This window comes from Taudactylus pleione, unplaced genomic scaffold, assembly GCF_031769625.1.
Source record: "Taudactylus pleione unplaced genomic scaffold, aTauple2 ptg000080l, whole genome shotgun sequence".
In the NCBI taxonomy this organism is placed as follows: domain Eukaryota; kingdom Metazoa; phylum Chordata; class Amphibia; order Anura; family Myobatrachidae; genus Taudactylus; species Taudactylus pleione.
Window position 1 is genome coordinate 2,937,697 of NW_028284482.1, and position 18,737 is coordinate 2,956,433.

The 18,737-nt window shown below is 45.4% G+C and overlaps 1 protein-coding gene across 1 annotated transcript in view; it reads left to right on the plus strand.

Moving 5' to 3' along the window:
• The window catches only part of PICK1 (protein interacting with PRKCA 1), a 74,312-nt gene that overhangs the window by 16,428 nt on the left and 39,147 nt on the right, over nucleotides 1-18,737 (plus strand). Inside the window, exons 3-6 of the mRNA XM_088468011.1 lie at nucleotides 1,201-1,312; nucleotides 3,188-3,316; nucleotides 12,548-12,614; nucleotides 12,727-12,816. Of these exons, the coding sequence (XP_088324137.1) occupies nucleotides 1,201-1,312; nucleotides 3,188-3,316; nucleotides 12,548-12,614; nucleotides 12,727-12,816 (398 nt within the window). The remainder of the gene's footprint in view (nucleotides 1-1,200; nucleotides 1,313-3,187; nucleotides 3,317-12,547; nucleotides 12,615-12,726; nucleotides 12,817-18,737) is intronic.

The window sequence follows — 18,737 nt, forward strand, 5'->3', positions numbered from 1 at the left end:
TTGCTCTGGTCACCGGTTTTTCCGTCTCCCTCTAGTGAGAATGTGATTCTTGTGTGTGTCCAGATCTTTTTTTCTCTCTCTTCCTTCTCCTCCTCCGGCCTATGGCTTGGTAACTAACTGAGGTGCCTTGGCTCGGGGGCGGGGTATAGGAGCGGGACCCTAGTGCATCCTGGGAGGCTGAAAGCTTAACTCTATGGTGCCCGATGACTGACGTCACACCTATACCCCAAGGTATCCTGTGGAACCCTATGGACTTCGTAGAAATAGAGATAACAAGGGTAAGTTCTTACCATATCTCATATTTTTTTGGAGTGTGAGAGGAAACCGGTGTACCTAGAGGAAACCCACGCAAGCGCAGGGAGAATATACAAACTCCACACAGTTAGGCTGTGGTGGGAATCAAACCCACTACCTCAGCGCTGTGAGGCAGTAATGTGGATAAATGTAATATATGCATAAAACATTTTGACACAACAAATTACAGTTTACAAAAATGTGATCCTTATATATAGCAGCCCTTTAATTTGGTGTCTAGTGTTTGACCCCTTAGCTGCTGGGAGTTTTTTCTCATCCTTGTGCTGAGATAATTTGTTCACATTTTTGTGCTCCTCACATTACAACATCAGTATCAGTGATTTTAATGAGAGAATATACAGTTACAATGGTACCAGGTTATTATCAAAAACCAGAAGAGATGAAAAGAAGGTGATGCGGTCAGAATGCAGACGCCGGAATCCCAACACTTATCAGAATACTGCCGGGATCACAAAGGTAAGAACTGGGGTTAGGGGGAAGGTTAGGGGTTAGGTTAGGCTGCGGGTGGGGAGGTTAGGATTAGGGTGCAGGGAAGGTTAGGTTTAGGCACTAGGGGAGTACCTTCAGCTTAGGCTGCGGGAATGGTTAGGGGTTAGGTTAGTAGTATTTACCATTAGGCGTCGGCATTGTGACCTGGATGGGGCCGTCGCTGGGATCCTGAGCGCCAGCATCCCGTACCCATCCCCGAAAAGAAGAATGCTGCTCTATTTAAGACATCCATACAGCCAGGGAATGTTTAAATGTGTTAATTGTTTAAAATAATAAATATGTCTTGAAAGTAAATTTTGTAACATTATCAACACTAAATGGTATTAATTCAAAACACTTTTTAATAATCTATGACAATTATATCTCCATTCACTCTAAAGCTCCTTTTTTTTTCAGCGGAATACCAACTGTCCCAGGTACAGTGTCTCTAAAGAAAGACTCGCAGAATGTCATTGGGATCAGCATAGGAGGAGGTGCCCAGCACTGCCCTTGCCTTTACATTGTGCAGGTCAGTCTTTTCAGTTACGTCTGTTTTTTACTTCTTTTTTTTATTTTATTTTTACCATTTGCTTTGTTTCTGGTGTTTTTTTTGGTTTTTTTGTTCAACTAGTAAAAAGTCTTAAGGTGCCCACACACTGAACGACTCGCAAACGATGCAATGTCGTTAACGATTTCCCTTGAACTCCCTGGCAGCCCCCTGGCAGACCTGGACAAACGACATCTTGCATACAGTGTTCATTTTGACAAACGATCTCCTAACGACCTATCATGCGTCCTTAATAATTTCCAGTGGATTGTTAAAGAGTTTGCCAGATCTTACCTGCAGTAGGTAAGATATGAAGATACGATGGATGACCCATGGGTACGCGCATCGGCTTCATTATAGTCAGTGGACACTCACGATTTGCACATATTTTGCATGATTTGACATTCTGATGCATCGAAATCGGCAAATTGTGCAAAATATGACAGTGTGTGGCCACCTTTAGAGGGGAATTTAATTACCTGCGGGCTTTATTAAGTGGCTTCTGCTCCTGGGCAAAGTGCCTATAGCTATTCATTTAGTGGCCTGCAGTAAGCCCATGACTAGCCCTGAGTCAGCACTTAATGTGGATTTCTGCTTGCACAGCTGCTAATTGAATTGCCCCCATAGTAGCTTAGCTTATTTTTCCATACACTGTAGTACCCACTGTAGTACTCAACCCAAAACTGAAAATTAAATCCAGGGTTTAGTGTCCTACAACAAAAGTAGTCTGAGAAGATCACTTACCAGGAAACTATCTTTCACACAATATGTCAGGTTTTGTGACCTGCAGTGGGCATTTGCACTGCTTGCGTGCTCTCAATGGCAACATGTTGTCAGTGACAGGCAGTCTGAAAAAAAGCTGGGTCAGCAAGAACGAGGGGCACTCTAGGTATACTGTGACAAGCCCAAGGCTGTTTTATTTGGGCCACCACCCAAATGAAATTCATCTCTTTGCTCACAATTGGAAGTTAAAAGGACATTCTTGCAATGACTAGAGACCATTAACAATCAAGTATAACAGTGTTGCAGAAAGAGCCATATACAGCACATATCTAGCTGAACCTTCTCACAGATATGATATGTTCGGTGACAAGCCAGCTGGGAGCCAGGTTTTCAGTGAAAAATAACTTCTTGTTGCGGTAGAAAACACACAAATCTGGATACTGGAGAAATGCAAAAACATTTCACAATGTGTGAACGCTAAATGATCCATGAGCATGTACACTTACTCTTTTTTATATTGCTTTGCATCAGTGTTATGCTTACAGTAACACAATTTAAAAAAACACAAATATTTAACAATGAACTTGGTTTGGGTAGGAGACTTTTCCAGTCACTATCTTTTGCCGCTTTGCTCATTCTCTGCTTTTCCATTCATATGTTCTTCCCTCCCACTCACCTCAGTGTTACTTCTTCCATTTGCTTTCAGACTGTGGTACTTCTACCCCTTGATACCATATAGCGTAATAATAGTTTCTTGTGTATCTTTTAGCAAAGTTTGCCGAGTACCTCTGCTGACCCTTGGCTTTTTAAGTTGTTTCTAACCTTGCTACCTCTTTCCTCATCTCAAAAACAAATTTAGATAAAATCACCTTAGAAAAAAAACCTCCTCACCATCTAGCAAACCTAAGCCGACAAGTCCTATGCTCACCCCCTCTGCAGTTCTAGGAAGTTGGAGTTAAAAGTGCAAACTCCTATAGATGTTTGTTGTTGACATAAAGTTGCCTCATTTGCATTGACTTGATTTGACTTTTAATATACAGTATTTTTTTGTATTCAGTTGAATTAGCTGTGAACTTGTTGTTTCTGTTAGATAGGTACTGTTTGTATTGATATTGTTTTTACCACTTCATGCAGGTATTTGACAATACTCCAGCTGCACTGGATGGAACCATTGCAGCCGGAGATGAAATCACTGGTGTGAATGGGAAGTCGGTGAAAGGAAAAACTAAAGTGGAGGTGGCCAAAATGATCCAGCATGTTAAGGTGAGACACATCGGTCCCCTCTAGTTTTAATTATTCTAATTGGTTGGCATTAAGCAAAATTATGTACATGTTTAATATACTATTAACATTGCTGATAAAAATTACATCATGAGTCTGGCGAGCGCACCTAGCATTGAGAGAGTGCGGTCGCTGAAGATGATCTGCGAGAGGCCAGGAGATCTCAAGATGCAGAGACATTGAAAGCTGGTGTGGGGCAAGAAGAGAGATACATCCGTCGGTGGACAGAGAGAGTACCATTTTGAAAAAGCTAGCCAAAGACTCTGAGACAGAGCCACATCGTAAAACTCTGCGGAGATGAGAGAGAGACACATTGAACCATCGAGGGAGAGAGACAGATGTGGTGCAGGGAGCCTTGTTCACTTTAAGAACTTTAAAACTCAGATCTCTCCCACTTTATACCCCAGTCACGGAACCTCCATTTTGTCTAACAAAGCCCTCAAGGACAGACAAGAAGTACAAAATGAAAGGTAATGAAAAAAAAAATTTCTCCAACATGATAAACAATCCTAATGAAGGTAACGGTAAAGGAACAGAACATAAAAAAGAGCATAAAGCGATGACCACTATTGTCCCTCAATGGCAATGAGAGAGGGATTTAACGTAAGTACAGAAATCCTATTTTCTCAGGCAAACAGTGGGGAACTCCCAAAGTTGTCCATAAGGGATGGTACGCTCAGAAGTCACAGTGCTCAGCATGTTACGACCAAAGCTTTGGATGCAAAAATCATTGAAGCTATGAAATTTAGTAAAGGTGTGCACAGAAGACCTGGCTGCTGTAGGCACAAATGCTCAGCAGTGTCCTTGATGCTGTGCTGTCAATGGTGCATTCACCGATCTGTTGGAATGTGCATTCACAAGTTCAGGAACAAACATACGTACTCCAAAGTAAGTGTCACGTCTGAGGGTTGGTTTGGGCTGGAACAGTCGTGGGAGGCTGAAGAGGAGACTTGGGAGGTGTGAATAAACCTGGGTGGCTTGAGCCAGGACCTCCTCATGTACTGCTGTGAGGAGGTAGAGGAGCTGCAGAAGATGATGGGCCCAAAGGCGAGAACAAGAATGGAATGTCTTTATTAAACAGCAGGCTGGAATGAGAACTGGAGATAATACTGAATGAAAGAGCAGAATCTGATTGGGACCAATGATGCTGGATTGAGAGCTGGCTTGGTTTGAGACCGATGTTGATGATTTGAATCTAATGGTGAAGAATTGATGCACTTGATTGGATTGTGACCGATTGTTGATGAATAGAAAAACTTAATTATTATGAGTCCAATTTTGGAAGCATCGGATGAGACCGATGGTTGGAGGTATCGGCTGGAACAAGTCTCATTGGTAAAAACCAGACTGGTGTGCAAGATGGCATAGGAGATGGTATAGGAGACTTGTTTACCAGATATAGGAACTGAATATAACTGACCGGGACCATTCAGATATAGAGTACCTGGGAGCTCAGCACTGAGCAGTAATTTCTGCAAGACGCTACAGTACATATCCAAATATTCCGAAATACGGAATATTCCGTAATACGGAATATTTTTAGCATGACTGAGATGGTGAAACCTTTGATTTTTGATGGTTCAATGTACACAATCTTTGTTTAAGGCACAAAATTATTAAAAATAAAGTATACAATGACTTATAGGCTGTGTGTATAAGGTGTATATGACATATAAATGAATTTCATGTATCTACACAAACTTTGTTTGAGCCACAAAATTATTGAAAATATTGTATAAAATGACCTGCAGGCTGTGTGTATAGGGTGTATATGAAACATAAATACATTCTGTGTTTAGATTTGGGCCCTATTCCTAAAACATTTCAATATGGTATTCAAATATTCCAAAATACGGAATATTCCCATATCCAAAATACTACTGGTCCGAAGCATTTTGGATATGGGAGACTCATCCTGTACTGGCAACAGACCAGTCTGGAAATTAAATTTATAAGAGATGATCCTTAGGGATTGGATGCTGCGATCAGCTGGTCTGGGAGCAGCGCTCTGAGTGGAGGAAGAGCGTCCAACATGGCTGCGCCCTTTCTATTGTTTAGGAGGGACCTCTGGTGTGCAGCCTGTGTGCTATCATACTGGGAAGACGCAATGTAAGCAAGAGGCTACAGAGAGCCATCTCCATGCTCAGTGACAGAACACTATGCGGACGGGACAGGAGCAGCACAGACAGACCTCACCAACAGCCGGAAGTAATGTGCAGAATGAGCTGACCTCTGTGCTATCCTAGACAGGAATAACAGATTGCCATCCTGGGTAATCCCTATGTCCTATGAACATACATCTATAGTGTTCCCTCTAGCTCCGTCGGCAGGCAGGGCGCCGGAGCTAGAGAGGGCAATCTTGTGCGCGCGCGTCCGAAAAGGGGGCATGGTTATGAAAAGGGGGCGTGTCTATAAGACGCGTCCCCTTTTCGTCATACTTGGGGGCGTGCCCGGCGCTTACGGACATGCCGGGCAGCCCCCAAGCGCTGCAGAAAGGGAGGATAGATGCCGGGCGCATGCGCCCGGCGTCTATTCTCCGGCGGTGACCGGGTCACCGCATGTTTGTCCACCCGCGGGACACTGCGTCCCGCGGGTGAGAACGGCTCCCGCAGGCTGTTAGGGCAGGGCGCTTTTTGCCCTCCTCCTGGAGGGCAGGGTGCTTTTTGCCCTCCAGAAGGAGGGCAGTGCGCCGTGCCCCGCTAAAACAGCCTAGCGGGAACGCTACATCTACAAAGACCTAATAGTGATGGTGATTCAAAGGTAGACACTGTTTTGAATTGGTTGCAAATTACCAATGTTTTCTGTTCTGTGTGTCCATCGGTGCTGCAGTGCGTGTATGAGGCAATGGTATTGCAGCTCCGGTCGCACTGTGGTATTACTCGCAGTGTGATTTGACATCTTGGAAGCGGTGGCGGGGAGTATTCTAGAAAACTGAGGTGTGTTGCTGCCGTTTTGGGGGTGTGCTGATTCCAGCGATTGCGTTCCAGATTCACTGACCTCAGCAGCTCAGTTGTTTTGTACATTCTGAGGATGTTAATGTTAATCTGGTGCTGTCTTCGGACTCCTGCAGCGGATCCGATAAGCTGGTGGTGGGTGTCTCATTTCAGAAGATGGCACCTGCAGCATTTGCATAACTTCTCAGATCTGGGCTACTGAAGACGCAGCACCAATCCCTTTTGCGTCCACCTCTGATTCACCCCAGTGTCCAGTGTCCTTTTTCTCCCAAAGACCTCCTGGGCCAGAGACCAAATTACAATCTCCTGCTTGAGGCAAAAGAGCCAGTTGGAAGAATGACGAAACAAGCACAGACCTGAACCTTCAAGGAGCTGTGCTTTTTTTTTTCCTCATTTCAAGACAGGAAAAGTAACAACTACTCTCTGCCATGCCTAGAATGTCTGAGTACCAAGACCTCCTGTTCCAGTCCGGTGCTACAGTGATGGCCAAAACTCTTGCATCACTAGCATGTTCAGCATTTTTTGTGACTTAAGGCAACATTTTGTAAATTTCTACTTTTGAGTTATAGAACCTGATTCTCACACAATGCTGTTATTCACGTAGTTGATTATTTGCAACTGCACATGCACAAAAATTTCATAGAACCCCTACGGCACATGCATTACACAAAAGTAACGCACAAAGGTGCTGTTGTGATCGATTCAGACAGTATCAGAAAGGTGTCAGAAAAGTGATGGCCGTTCCAGGGTGGTGACTAGTAGTGCATGCAAAAATTGGACCGTTCAATGGGCATATTATGGGAATGTCTTAAGCATGTCAATGCAAGCGGCTCCGTTTACGTGCTCTGAGCATAGTATCAATGACAGAGCCGGAGAAACCTTTGTACTTTAAGAGCGATGTCTCAAGAGCCACGCCGTCAAAGACAGATGACCCAGGTCCGGGTAAAGGCAAGGACCCTGAGACAACATGTCCGGACGTTGAGGCAACAGCAACTGAGTGTTGATGGAGAGACTCTGAAGATCTGAGTACCAGTGACGTCTGGGCCACGTTGGAGCCACCAGCAGGACAGTTCCTCCTTCTTGTTTGAACTTCCGAATTACTCGAGGAAGAAGGGAGACTGGAGGAAACAGGTATGCAAACTTGACTGACGGAGAGTCTACCAGGAGAGCCTCGGCATCTCTTGTTCTGGACCCGTACACTGGCAGTTTGTAATCGTGTCGTGAGGCCATGAGGTCCACGTCTGGAAGGGTCCACTTGTCCACTAGGAGTTGAAACCCCTCTTGGTGAAGAGACTATTCCCCGGGATGCACGTCGTGACGGCTGAGGAAGTCCGCTTCCCAGTTGAGAACTCCCGGAAATGAACACTGCTGGGAGATGACCTTCCACCCATGTCAGAATGCGTGACACCTCTGTCATTGCCGTCTGACTTCGAGTTCCTCCCTGATGATGTACGCCACAGTCGTGGTATTGTCTGACTGAACCTGCACGGGTTTTCCGTGAAGTATGAGTCTGGCTTGCTGGAGGGCCTTGAAGATCGCCTGAAGTTCCAATAGGGCAGACTCCTCTGCTGTCCACCGACCCTGAAACGAGTGTGGACCTGTCACTGCGCCCCAACCCTGGAGACTGGCGTCCGTCTTCAGGAGGACTCATTCTGGAACCCAAAAGGGGCGCCCTTTGGTGAGGTGACATGTCTGCAGTCACCAGGCAAGAGCCAGACGCACCTCCGGAGAGAGCACCATTGTTTGTGCTTTTATCCGATGGGGCAATCCGTTCCACCTTGAAAGGATCAATTTCTGCAGAGGCCTGGAATGAAACTTGGCATATTCCACCATGTCGATACCATGGATCCCAGTACCTGCATTGCTGAGTGGATTGACACTCTGTGACTGTGGAGGCATCTGCATACTCGCGTCTTCAAAGTGGAAATCTTTTCTGCGGTCAAAATGATCCTCTGCTGTTGTGAATCCAACAGAGCTGCCAGATGGAGCATCCTCTGGGATGGAGTCAAGGAGGACTTCATCCAATTGATCAACCACCCGTGTGTCTGAAGCACAGATATTGTAAGCTGTAGATGGTGGTGAAGTACCTCTGGAGACCCTGCTAACAGTAAGAGGTCATCCAGGTAAGGTAACAGGCGTACACCCTGCTGTCGCAGATGGTCTGCCATGACTGCCATAACTTTGGTAAACACCCGAAGTGCTGTACCGAGGCCAAACGGCAGAGCCCGAAGCTGGAAATTTTGCTGTTGTTTAGCATACTGGAAAAAACGCTGGTGAGAGGAGGCAATCTGAATATGCAGGTAGGCATCCTGAATATCCAGCGACACCATAAAATCCCCAGGCTCCATAGCCAGTATAATCGAGCGTAGGGTTTCCGTCCTGAATAGAGGTACCCTGAGGAATTTTGTTCAGGGACCTGAAATTGAGGATAGGCCGATAGGATCTGTTTGGTTTACCCGTTCCTCTCTGAGGTAACGGGACAGGTACGACAACTCCTGCCTGAAGCAAGGATTGTATGGCTTTCTGGATTTGTAAGGCCTTGTCTTTGTCTGACAGAGGGCCTATGCAGAAAAACTGATGGGGAGGCCTTCTGGGGAAGGAGAGGGCGTACCTGTGAGAGACCACTTCTCTTACCCATGTGTTTGTGGTGGTCTGACACCAGCACTGGGCGTACTGATGAAGTCGGCCTCCCACCCTGGGATCCCCCAAGGGAAGGCCCGTCCAGTCAGGCTGTGGACTTGTCGTCGGACTTGGCAGCCGGACGTCTTGTACTCCAGGCCTGCTTCTTTGGCTTGGCAGTCTTTTTGATGACTCTCCTAGGAAAGGGCTGACCCTTACGCTTACCTTGGGGCCGAAAGGACGAGGTCCGGGACCCTGAAGAAGTAGATGCAGAAGGCAGACTTAGCCGCTGCCAACGTATCCACAATCTTGTCCAAGTCAGGACCAAACAAGATTTCACCATTATAAGGCAAACACTCGAATCCCTTCTTAGAGTCCGCGATTGCTCTGCAAGAGCTCAGCCATAAGGAACGGCGAGCTGACACAGTAACAGCCGAAATCTAGGAAGTTAAGAGACTGACATACAAAGCAGCCTCATTAATATATGCGGCTGAATCACGGAGGTTACCCACTAGAGTCTCTTGATCTCTGGGAACATCTGAAGGAAAGGACTCCTCTAGGGAGTCTGCCCAAAACTCCATAGACCTGGCCACCCAGGAGATAGCCATGGCCGGCCTGGAGGCTGCCCCTGAAAGAGAATACATCGACTTAAAACAAACCTCCACCTTCCTATCCGTAGTATCTTTTAAGGAAGATATAGACTGCATAGGTAGAGTAGCACTTTTAGTTAAGCGCGTCACATGAGAATCCACCGCAGGAGGTGTTTCCCATTTGGGACAATGTTCCTCCGGAAAGGGATAGGCATAAGCCAGGCGTCTTTGAGGCTGGTATTGCTTCCCAGGCGATCTCCAAGCCACTTCCATATGCTCTACTAGCTGATCAGATAAAGGGAATTCCGCAGAAGTAACCTTTTATTTCCTTGAACAGCGTATGTTTGGACCGGGGACCTGGTGGCTCGTCGTCCTCTATGGCTAAGGCCGAACGGACAGCACATATTAGAGCCGGAATATTAATCTTAGACTTAGTCCTCCGCCTCTTGTGGAGAGGGTTCGAAGTCAGATACATCTAGAATCTCCCCGTCATCAGATGTAATGTCATCATCATCATTTAGTGTAAACTGAGATGACGGCATAGGCCTTTTAGCCGGTCTAAGGGGCCTATCACCCTGTAGCATAGCCTGGAGGGCAGTAGAGGTATCTGCCAGGTTCTGCACTGTATTTGAGAGAGTATTTACCCATGGAGGAGGCACAGAGGGAACCTGCATGGGTGTAACCTGCTGAGGCAGGCCCTGTGAGGGCAAAAAACGACTGCTGTGGGAACCCCATTGGGGGAAACATAGGTGGTACTGCCAAATGCCCCGCAATGGCTGTCAATGCATGAGCAAAGGACGCCCAAGGAGGCTCCTGCGAGGTGGCTGGGACAATAGAGGGGCCTGGAGGATTATAACACCTCACACATAATCCTTCATGTACCATGTCCCCTTCACCTAACCCTGCGGCACATGATTTGCATGACAGCAGGACGTGAGCAGGATTGTGCACACTATCATCACTCTCAGACATATTGTAGAGAAGAAAGTGCACACTGTATGTGACAAACCACACAGGTATTGGTATAAATGTGAGGTATAATAACACCCTGACAACACCTTGTACTGTCCAGGATCCAGGGGAAACACTGGATAACGCCATCTTCAGGTGGCATTATTATCACAGGACTATTCCCGGTATTTTTTCACATTTTATTTTTAATAAATTTGGCCAGATCACATTTCCCATTACAAATATGGGAAATGCGGTCTGCACACTACAAATATGTGCTAATTATGGTTTAGAGTAGAATTTTACGAATTCTACTCCGATTTCCCTTTAGTAAATTTATGTGAAACTAAAATAATGTTAATAAATAGAACCCTTAGGGAGAGTGTTTTTCTATTTAGCCACACTTTAGGAAATTAGTTCACATAGTTGATACACTCAATACCTGAATTCAAACGGGGCCAAATGTAACAGGGATGAGTTTTGAAAATGTGCGAATATAGAGCTATACTCGCACATTTTCAGCTTATGAACTGGAATATTTTTAGAGACATGTTTCATTGTTGTCAGTATAGTCTAAGGGGTATATCTACTAAAGTGAGAGTTTTTAGAAGTGGAGATGTTGCCCATAGCAACCAATCAGATTCTAGCTTTTACCTACTAGAAGGTGCTAGATAAATGTTAAGTAGAATCTGGTTGCTATGGGCAAAATCTCCATTTCTAAAACTCTCACTTTAGTAAATATACCCCTATGAGTTTTTACGTCTATTTTTTTTTTTTAATGGGTTTAGTATGAAAAGTCAACATTCAGAAAGTCACAGGTTCTAATTGTGTTGCCAGTCAGAATGTCAACGCGGCCATTAGGGCAAAAACCAATATGTTGATATTCACAAATGTGGACATGGTTAAAATTTCTACATGTTCATAATGTCGATATTTAACTTGTTGATTTTTAGCCTAACCCCTGACCCAGTATTCTCTCCAGGCTGAAATCCTCTGCCGTCCGGAACTCTCACTCACCCGGCTGACCCTCACCAAAGTATTTTTCTTGGCAGCAGTCAGCTATTGCCATCGCACACTGGGCCTGCTTCATCATGGATCACAATTGCAACTGTGTACGCAGATCGATCGATGGCACGTACTGCGTATGTGTATGCAGTGCGCGTGTGCGAGTTAGCATTGCGATCGCTCTCGCAGAATGAAAGCCATCGTAGAGTGAGTGATGTAAGGTCAGCATTTGGGGGTGCTGACAAGGGAGTGGTCAGAGTAACGCAGGCGTACCTGTCCATTTGAACGCTGTTGCATGGGCGGGCATAAATTAGCCACTGCGATGGCATACGTAGCTTGAGTACTCACTGCATGCATTGAGGTTAGAAATTTTTGAGTATGGTCAGACCTGTTGTAATTGTTCGTGAGGGGTTGATGTTCCCGATGTATACGCAGGATTGCAAGGTATTACGGATGTGCGAAAGCAGTAGTGGGCATCTCTATGCTGGCTTTGGGTGTACCTATAATACCTTTGCAATTGCAGTCATTAGCATATTTTCGCAGCAGACCTGCGTGCATAATTCCAGCTGTGATCACAATAGCAATCCATAGTGAATCAGGCCCGCTGTACGGACACTGGATGGAGGGGATGGAAGATGGCACTGTTGCGTCAGCACAGCACGACTTTCGGCCACGTCACACGGGGCAGCATCAGGCTGGAGGGCAGAGATCCCTCCCACTAAATAAAAGCAAAGGCGCGCTGTCAGGTGGGAACAGTTGATTGTGCACAATGAAGTGCTCCTGCTTCCACCCTCTCACGTCTGTGTAGCCAGCAATTGGGGGGCAGTATCTTGGAGCTGTAAAAAAGAAAAAAATAATAATTTGGGTTTCTATCTGTCAAGCAATGCGCTTGATGACCTATTTTTCTTTTTACATCATATTTCGCTCAATTTTTTTCTGGTTGATATTAAAAAACATAATAGAAATAAATTGACTATTAAGGTATATTTTCTCTAAGTTTTTGTAATTACTCAATCTATTTTATTTGCGCATTAGGAGTAAATCTTCAATTATTTTATGTGTAAGCTAACGATGTTCAATATTATCCTGTTTAGGGAGAAGTGACTATTCACTATAACAAGCTACAAGCTGATCCTAAGCAGGGGAGGACTTTAGATATTGGTAAGAAAGTATTTGTTTTATGACACTTTCATCTCTAAATAACCCTGTATGTACTTTTTGTTAAACGATGGGTCCATGTGTTCTCAGTTTTTACCTTTGTGCTTTTATGTAGTGCTGAAGAAAGTGAAGCATCGTCTAGTGGAGAACATGAGTTCCGGCACTGCAGATGCTCTTGGTTTGAGCCGTGCCATCCTGTGCAATGGTAATAATGTCTTTTACAGTATATGCTAAATGTGAAGAAAATTTGCAAACCACCACTTAATTACTGGAAAAGCGATGTAGCCAAAGTTAAAGTAGACCGAGCACCTAATTCAGAGTCGCTTGCTGCTGCGACCGCTTTAGCATCTTTTGCAGTTGCAACTATAATGCTGGCATTAGTCCTTCCTCTGGTGTACAAGCGTGCATCTGAATGTGCAAGGACTGGGAAGCCCACTTTAAGCGTCTAATAGATGCTATAATACCGCTTGGTGCATCTTTAGATTCCAAGATTGGTCGCCCCATAGAAACTTGCAGCAGCATTATGTCAGGTGTAGATTGTATGGCCTCTGTTGTGAGTGAGTAAGCATCTGTGTGCACAACTAGTTCAGCGACACTCCCATAACTCTATGGACGGATCATCTCTGTGCGTCTGAATATCCACCTCCCAGTCTCTGCCCAGCAAATATCCAGTACATTTCTGATACCATGCATTTCAATCGCAGCTGCAGCTCTGTGCATTCACACAGTGTAACGCATGTGCCGCACATGTTTTTAGGGACATTTGCTCATGAACAGTAGCATAAAATCGCTCAACTCCATGAACATCAGTATTGTGTCTGATTCAGATCCTTCAAATTGGAATCTGGTGCCTGACACTATCCCTATACCACAATTACTAACTAGGGTGTAAAATACAGTGACACCATTACAGACTAGATAATAACATATAATGTCTGTGGGCCTTTAATCATTCTGCTACAGGAGGCTAACTATTTAAAGCAAATTCTGTTTTTATTTCTGATCGTGCGCCATGAGATAACATTGGTTGACACTAATTATGCAGAAGAAATGATTGTTCTACATGTTTTATTAGTTATCGATTGAATATTGCTTTATAAGGCTACATTAAGAAGATGGAGTTCAGATCCTATTACTCATTGGATAATATGTAAATTTTATCATTTATACAATGAAGCTCAGTTACAGCCAGGACTTTTTATTCAACAATAAATTACTATTTTTTATCTTTGTTTATTTGTTTACTTCCCCCAGTTTCTTTTATTTAACTTGTTACACAACTGACCATTTACTAGCCAGGAAAAAAGTTTGCACCTCTTTATATAAACATGAACACATTTGTTAGTACTCTTACAGCTCATTGAAACAACATTTAAAAGCTATTTTTTCATTTATACCTGCATACCCTCCAACATGACCCATTCCATCAGGTACTAAATGCTCTGCTCCTGGACTTTCCACATAATTTATGATTGCAGTCACCTTTTACACCAGAGCTAAAACCTGGGTCATTGCAGGGTTAACCCGGGTAGCTCCTTGGTGTAAAAGGGGTCAGGGTTGGATTCCTGGGTCGTATGACCCAGCAATCCAACCCAGGTAACTTGCAGGGTTTAACACGGGAATAACACGTGAAACCCTGCAGTGTAAACTGCGTAATCCAGGTCACGATGACCTGGAGCGTGCCGCATGCCGCCGATTGGCCGGCTTCAGTGCTGCTTGGATATTACGTCATCTCCAAGAGCCGGGTCTCTGCAGATCCAGCTCCGGTGTGAACGGCGCCGACTCGGGAATATCCTGGGTCAGCGCTGGCTAAATTCTGTGTCTGATCCGGTTTGGAACCCTGTTCCAACCTCCGGGTCAGACCCGGACTTTAGGTATAAAAGTGGTATTGGAGTAGTAAATTGAAGAGAATGGTGTTCAAACACAGATGGCTGCAATCATAAATTAGGTGGGAAGTCCAGGAGCAGAGCATTTTGTACCTGATAGAAGGGTCATGTTGGAGGGTCTGTGCCTGCATCCCTTTGCTATGTCATAGAATAAAGTAAAGAAGCTTTGAAAATATACATTTATTTGTATTCGCCAAAGATATTCTAAAATTGCCTAGACAGATTTGTTGGTACCCCGTAGAAAAGATGATCAATAATTGGATCATAGTGATATTTCATACTGCTTTCTTGAATTAGCATCACACCTGTTTTCAATCTTCGCCTGAGGGTTGGTTTTGGGTTAAAAAAGGCATGGGAGACTGAAGAGGAGATTTGAGAGGCGTGGATGACTTAGGTGGTTTGAGCTAGGGCCGCCTCATGTATAGTTATGAGGAGGTAGAGATACGGCAGTGGATGATGGGCCCGAAGGCAAGAACAGAAATAGAAAGTCTTTATTGAACAACAGGTTGCAATGGAATAATACTAAATGAATGAGCAGAATCGGATTGGGACCTATGATGCTGGATTGAGAGCTCGGTCGTTTTGAGACCGATGTTGAGAACTTGATGGAATTGAGGGCCTGATTCACTACGGATAGCAATATAGTGTACGGACGCAGTTCAACTGCGATAGTATGCTAATCCATAGCGATCGCAATGCCGCCTCAGCACTACATAAGGACGTCCACTTCACCTACATGCACATCCCTAATGGTTAGCACGACTGTAATTTATGCACGCCCATGCAGCGGTGTTGAAATGCACTGGCACGCCTGCGTACGCCCGATGTTGAAGAACTGATGTTGAAGAATTGACCGATGTTGAAGAACTTAATGGATAAACGTCCGATTTTTGATGAATTGATTAACTTGATCGGTTGGTACCGATATTGATGAATTGAAGAACTTAATTGATAAGAGTCCGATGTTGGGAGCATCGGATGAGACCGATGGTTGCTGTAAGAACAAGTCTCAGTGGTAAAACCAGACTGGTGTGCAAGATGGTATAGGAGACTTGTTTTACCATATCTAGGAACTGTATATAACGGACTGGGACCGTTCAGATACAGAGTACCTGGGACCTCTGCGCCCGATTCAGACCCGCTCGCTAGGAAACGTTCGCACGCAGACTGCCGATGTTTGCATTGTGCGCATGCGTACGCATCGCAGTGCGCGTGCACGAACCTGTCCGAGCGTTTGGGAAGCGAACAGGGGAGCGGAGGTGCGAACGCAGGAGTGCCCGAGAGTCTTAACGCCGTTTCAGAGGCGTGAATAGTTAAGACGCAGCGTCATAGTACACGTCACTTGGCAGATTTTTACACTGAAGTGCTCGCGGTAGGGTGTGATCAACCACAAGTGCTGCGTATGCATCTGATGTTACTGATGGTTGCATACACTTCCTGGAGATGACATGCGGAAGTGGGCGTCTTAAGACAGGCTGGCGGGCGTCCCACACCAAGACATAGTAGTGGGCGTGCTAATGCCGTGCCATGCAATTGCCTGCCTTGCTGGATTTGCATACGCTGGCTACGTGCGAACTCATCTAGCGAGCGGGTCTGAATCGAGCCCTCAGTACTGCTCTGTATCTTCAGCAGAAGCGACTTTGTTCTGGCAAAAGAAATGGAATTTATAGAGGAGTATCCCCAGGGATTGGATGCTGCCATCAGCTGGTATGGGAGCAGCACTCTGTCATCTGACTCTTCTCCACCACTCAGAGTCCAACATGCCTGCGCCCAAACTGTTCTGAAAGGAACTCTGGCGTGCAGTTTGTATACCACCATGCTGTGGAGACACGCTGTGAGCAAATGACTGCGGAGAGCCATCTCCATGTTCCGTAACAGGACACTGAGAAGACGGGACAGGAGTAGACCTCAGCACCAGCTGGGAGCCATGTGCAGCGTGAGCGGACCTCCGTGCTATCTGGGAGTGATGCACAGTGCGAGCGGACCTCAGCGCTAGCCTGGACAGGCACCGGAGAGGTAAAAAGGTGGTTTTAAGTGTCCGGAGTGTGACACTAATAAGTTGTTCAGCCTATTTAACCACTTAACTGACAAATTATTTTTCCAAAAACCGCTCAGAAATTGTCGTTTTTTTTTATGATTGAATTAGGTCAAGAACATCTTTTTTAAAACTTATCAAAAGCAATTTTTATGGTATACTGTAATGGTAGCTATTGACAGGTGTACCATCGATGGTCAACGGGGAAACCATCAATAAAAACGTTCATTGATTATTTGAGACCACAGCAATCGATGTTGCCTTAATATCGGTTGGGGGGCTGCCATCGATGTGTAGCATCGGTGCCTGTCAGCAGGGCAAAACCACTTGGTTTTTTTTGTTTGCTTTTTTTTCTGACCATCGATGGTTTGCAAAACATCAATGGTCAGTGGCCATCCCTAGTGTGTGTATATATATATATATATATATATATATATATATATATGTGTGTGTGTAGAAAGGGAAAGGCGGCACTCACAGGTCTGATGAAATGAAAGAATCAAACTTGACAACAAGGCACCAAGGGGGTCATTCAGACCCGCTCGTGAGCGGCAGTATGCTCGCAAGCGGGTCGATGTTCCCCCACTGCGCATGCGCACGACTCCATCGTGCGCATGCGCGAGACCCGGCGAGCGACGGGCTCTCCATCGCTCCGGGTCTCGCACCAAAGGGGGCGTACTGTCGATGTTGATTGACAGCACGCCCCCTTTGGTGGGCGTGCCGGGGGCGTGCCTGCCAGACGGAGGCGTTCCCATGGGAACGCCTACCGTCTGAAGCTGGCCCTACTGACATCAGTAATGATGTCAGTGGGAGTGATTTTGGCTCTGATAGAGCCAAAATCACTCCTGGGCTTGCGGCAGCGAGACCCTACCGCAGGGTCTCGTCGCAAGCCCGATGGTCGCGATGGTCAAAGACCGTCGCGATCATCAACATGGACACTCGCTATAGCTGTGGGTGGTAACCCACAGCTATACGAGCATCCATGAGGCCGCTCCATAAACAGGTAGGAGGGCCCTGATTCAAAGCGAGCGCTCTGGTCAGAGCGTTCAGCTCTGAATCAGGCCCCAAGGCAAGTAATTTATTTTTCATTTATGTGGAGTGCCAGTATCTGATACGACCGTGCCAGGCAAGTGGTTAATGGAGAAAGTAGTCAGTCTGCTGTTGTCTAAGGTGATCAGAAAGAAAATTATAGACAAGCATGTTAAAGGTAAAGACTGTAAGAACATCTCCAAGCAGGTTGATGTTACTGTGACTACAGTTCCAAATATTAAGAAGTTTAAAGCGACTGTAGCCAACCTCCCTGACAAGGATCAAAGAAGAAAATCAACCCCAGATTAAACAGAACGAAAATTAAAATGGCAGTATTCCTTGGCTCTTTTTCTACCGAAGAGATACTAGCTGAACTCCAAGCTCAAGGTATATCGATGTCTAATCGCACCATTCAACGCTTTTTGAGAGATAGTGGGCACCATGGAATTATCTCTAGGAATACTCCACTTTTGACAAGCTACAGTGCTTAAGGATGGGTGAATCGAAAATGGAGCTTTTTGGCAAGTCACATCAGCTCTATGGGCCTGATTCAGAGACTGATGCAATGACGATATTTACGCAGATCGAGCTTTTGTTTGCCAGTGCCCATGCGTATAAGTTGCAATGCGCACGCGCCGCGATTGTTTTGCGATTATGTTCACACAGAAGATCCAATCGCAAAGTAAGTGATAAGTAGTCAGCAGGGTGTGGACAGAAAAATGCAGGCGTGTCTGACCTTTTGAATGCTGTTTCATGGGGGTGCATAAATTAGACATTGCGATTGCAATCGCAGCAAGAGAGCTCTCGGCGTGTGAGGAGAGCTGAAGTGTTTGCGGCTGGTCAGATTTGCCGCTAGGGCAAGATGGCTGCTCGATGTGCGTCGATGTTACCGATATTTACACAGGCAAGTGACGTACACAGATGAGAAGGCACCAGTGGGCGTCCCTATGCTTAGATGATCTTTGCAACCATTAACATATTTTCACAGCTGCGTTGCGTACAAAATCTCAGCTGCGATCACATTTGCGTCCATTTCTGATTCAGGCCCTATGTTCACAGATGAAAAAATTAAGCTTCCAAAGAATAGAACTCCATGGGGTTTATTTACTAAAAGTCAATTTTTGGCTGCTGATTGTTATGTCGATTTAAATTAAGTCAACTGAAATCAGGTCAAAA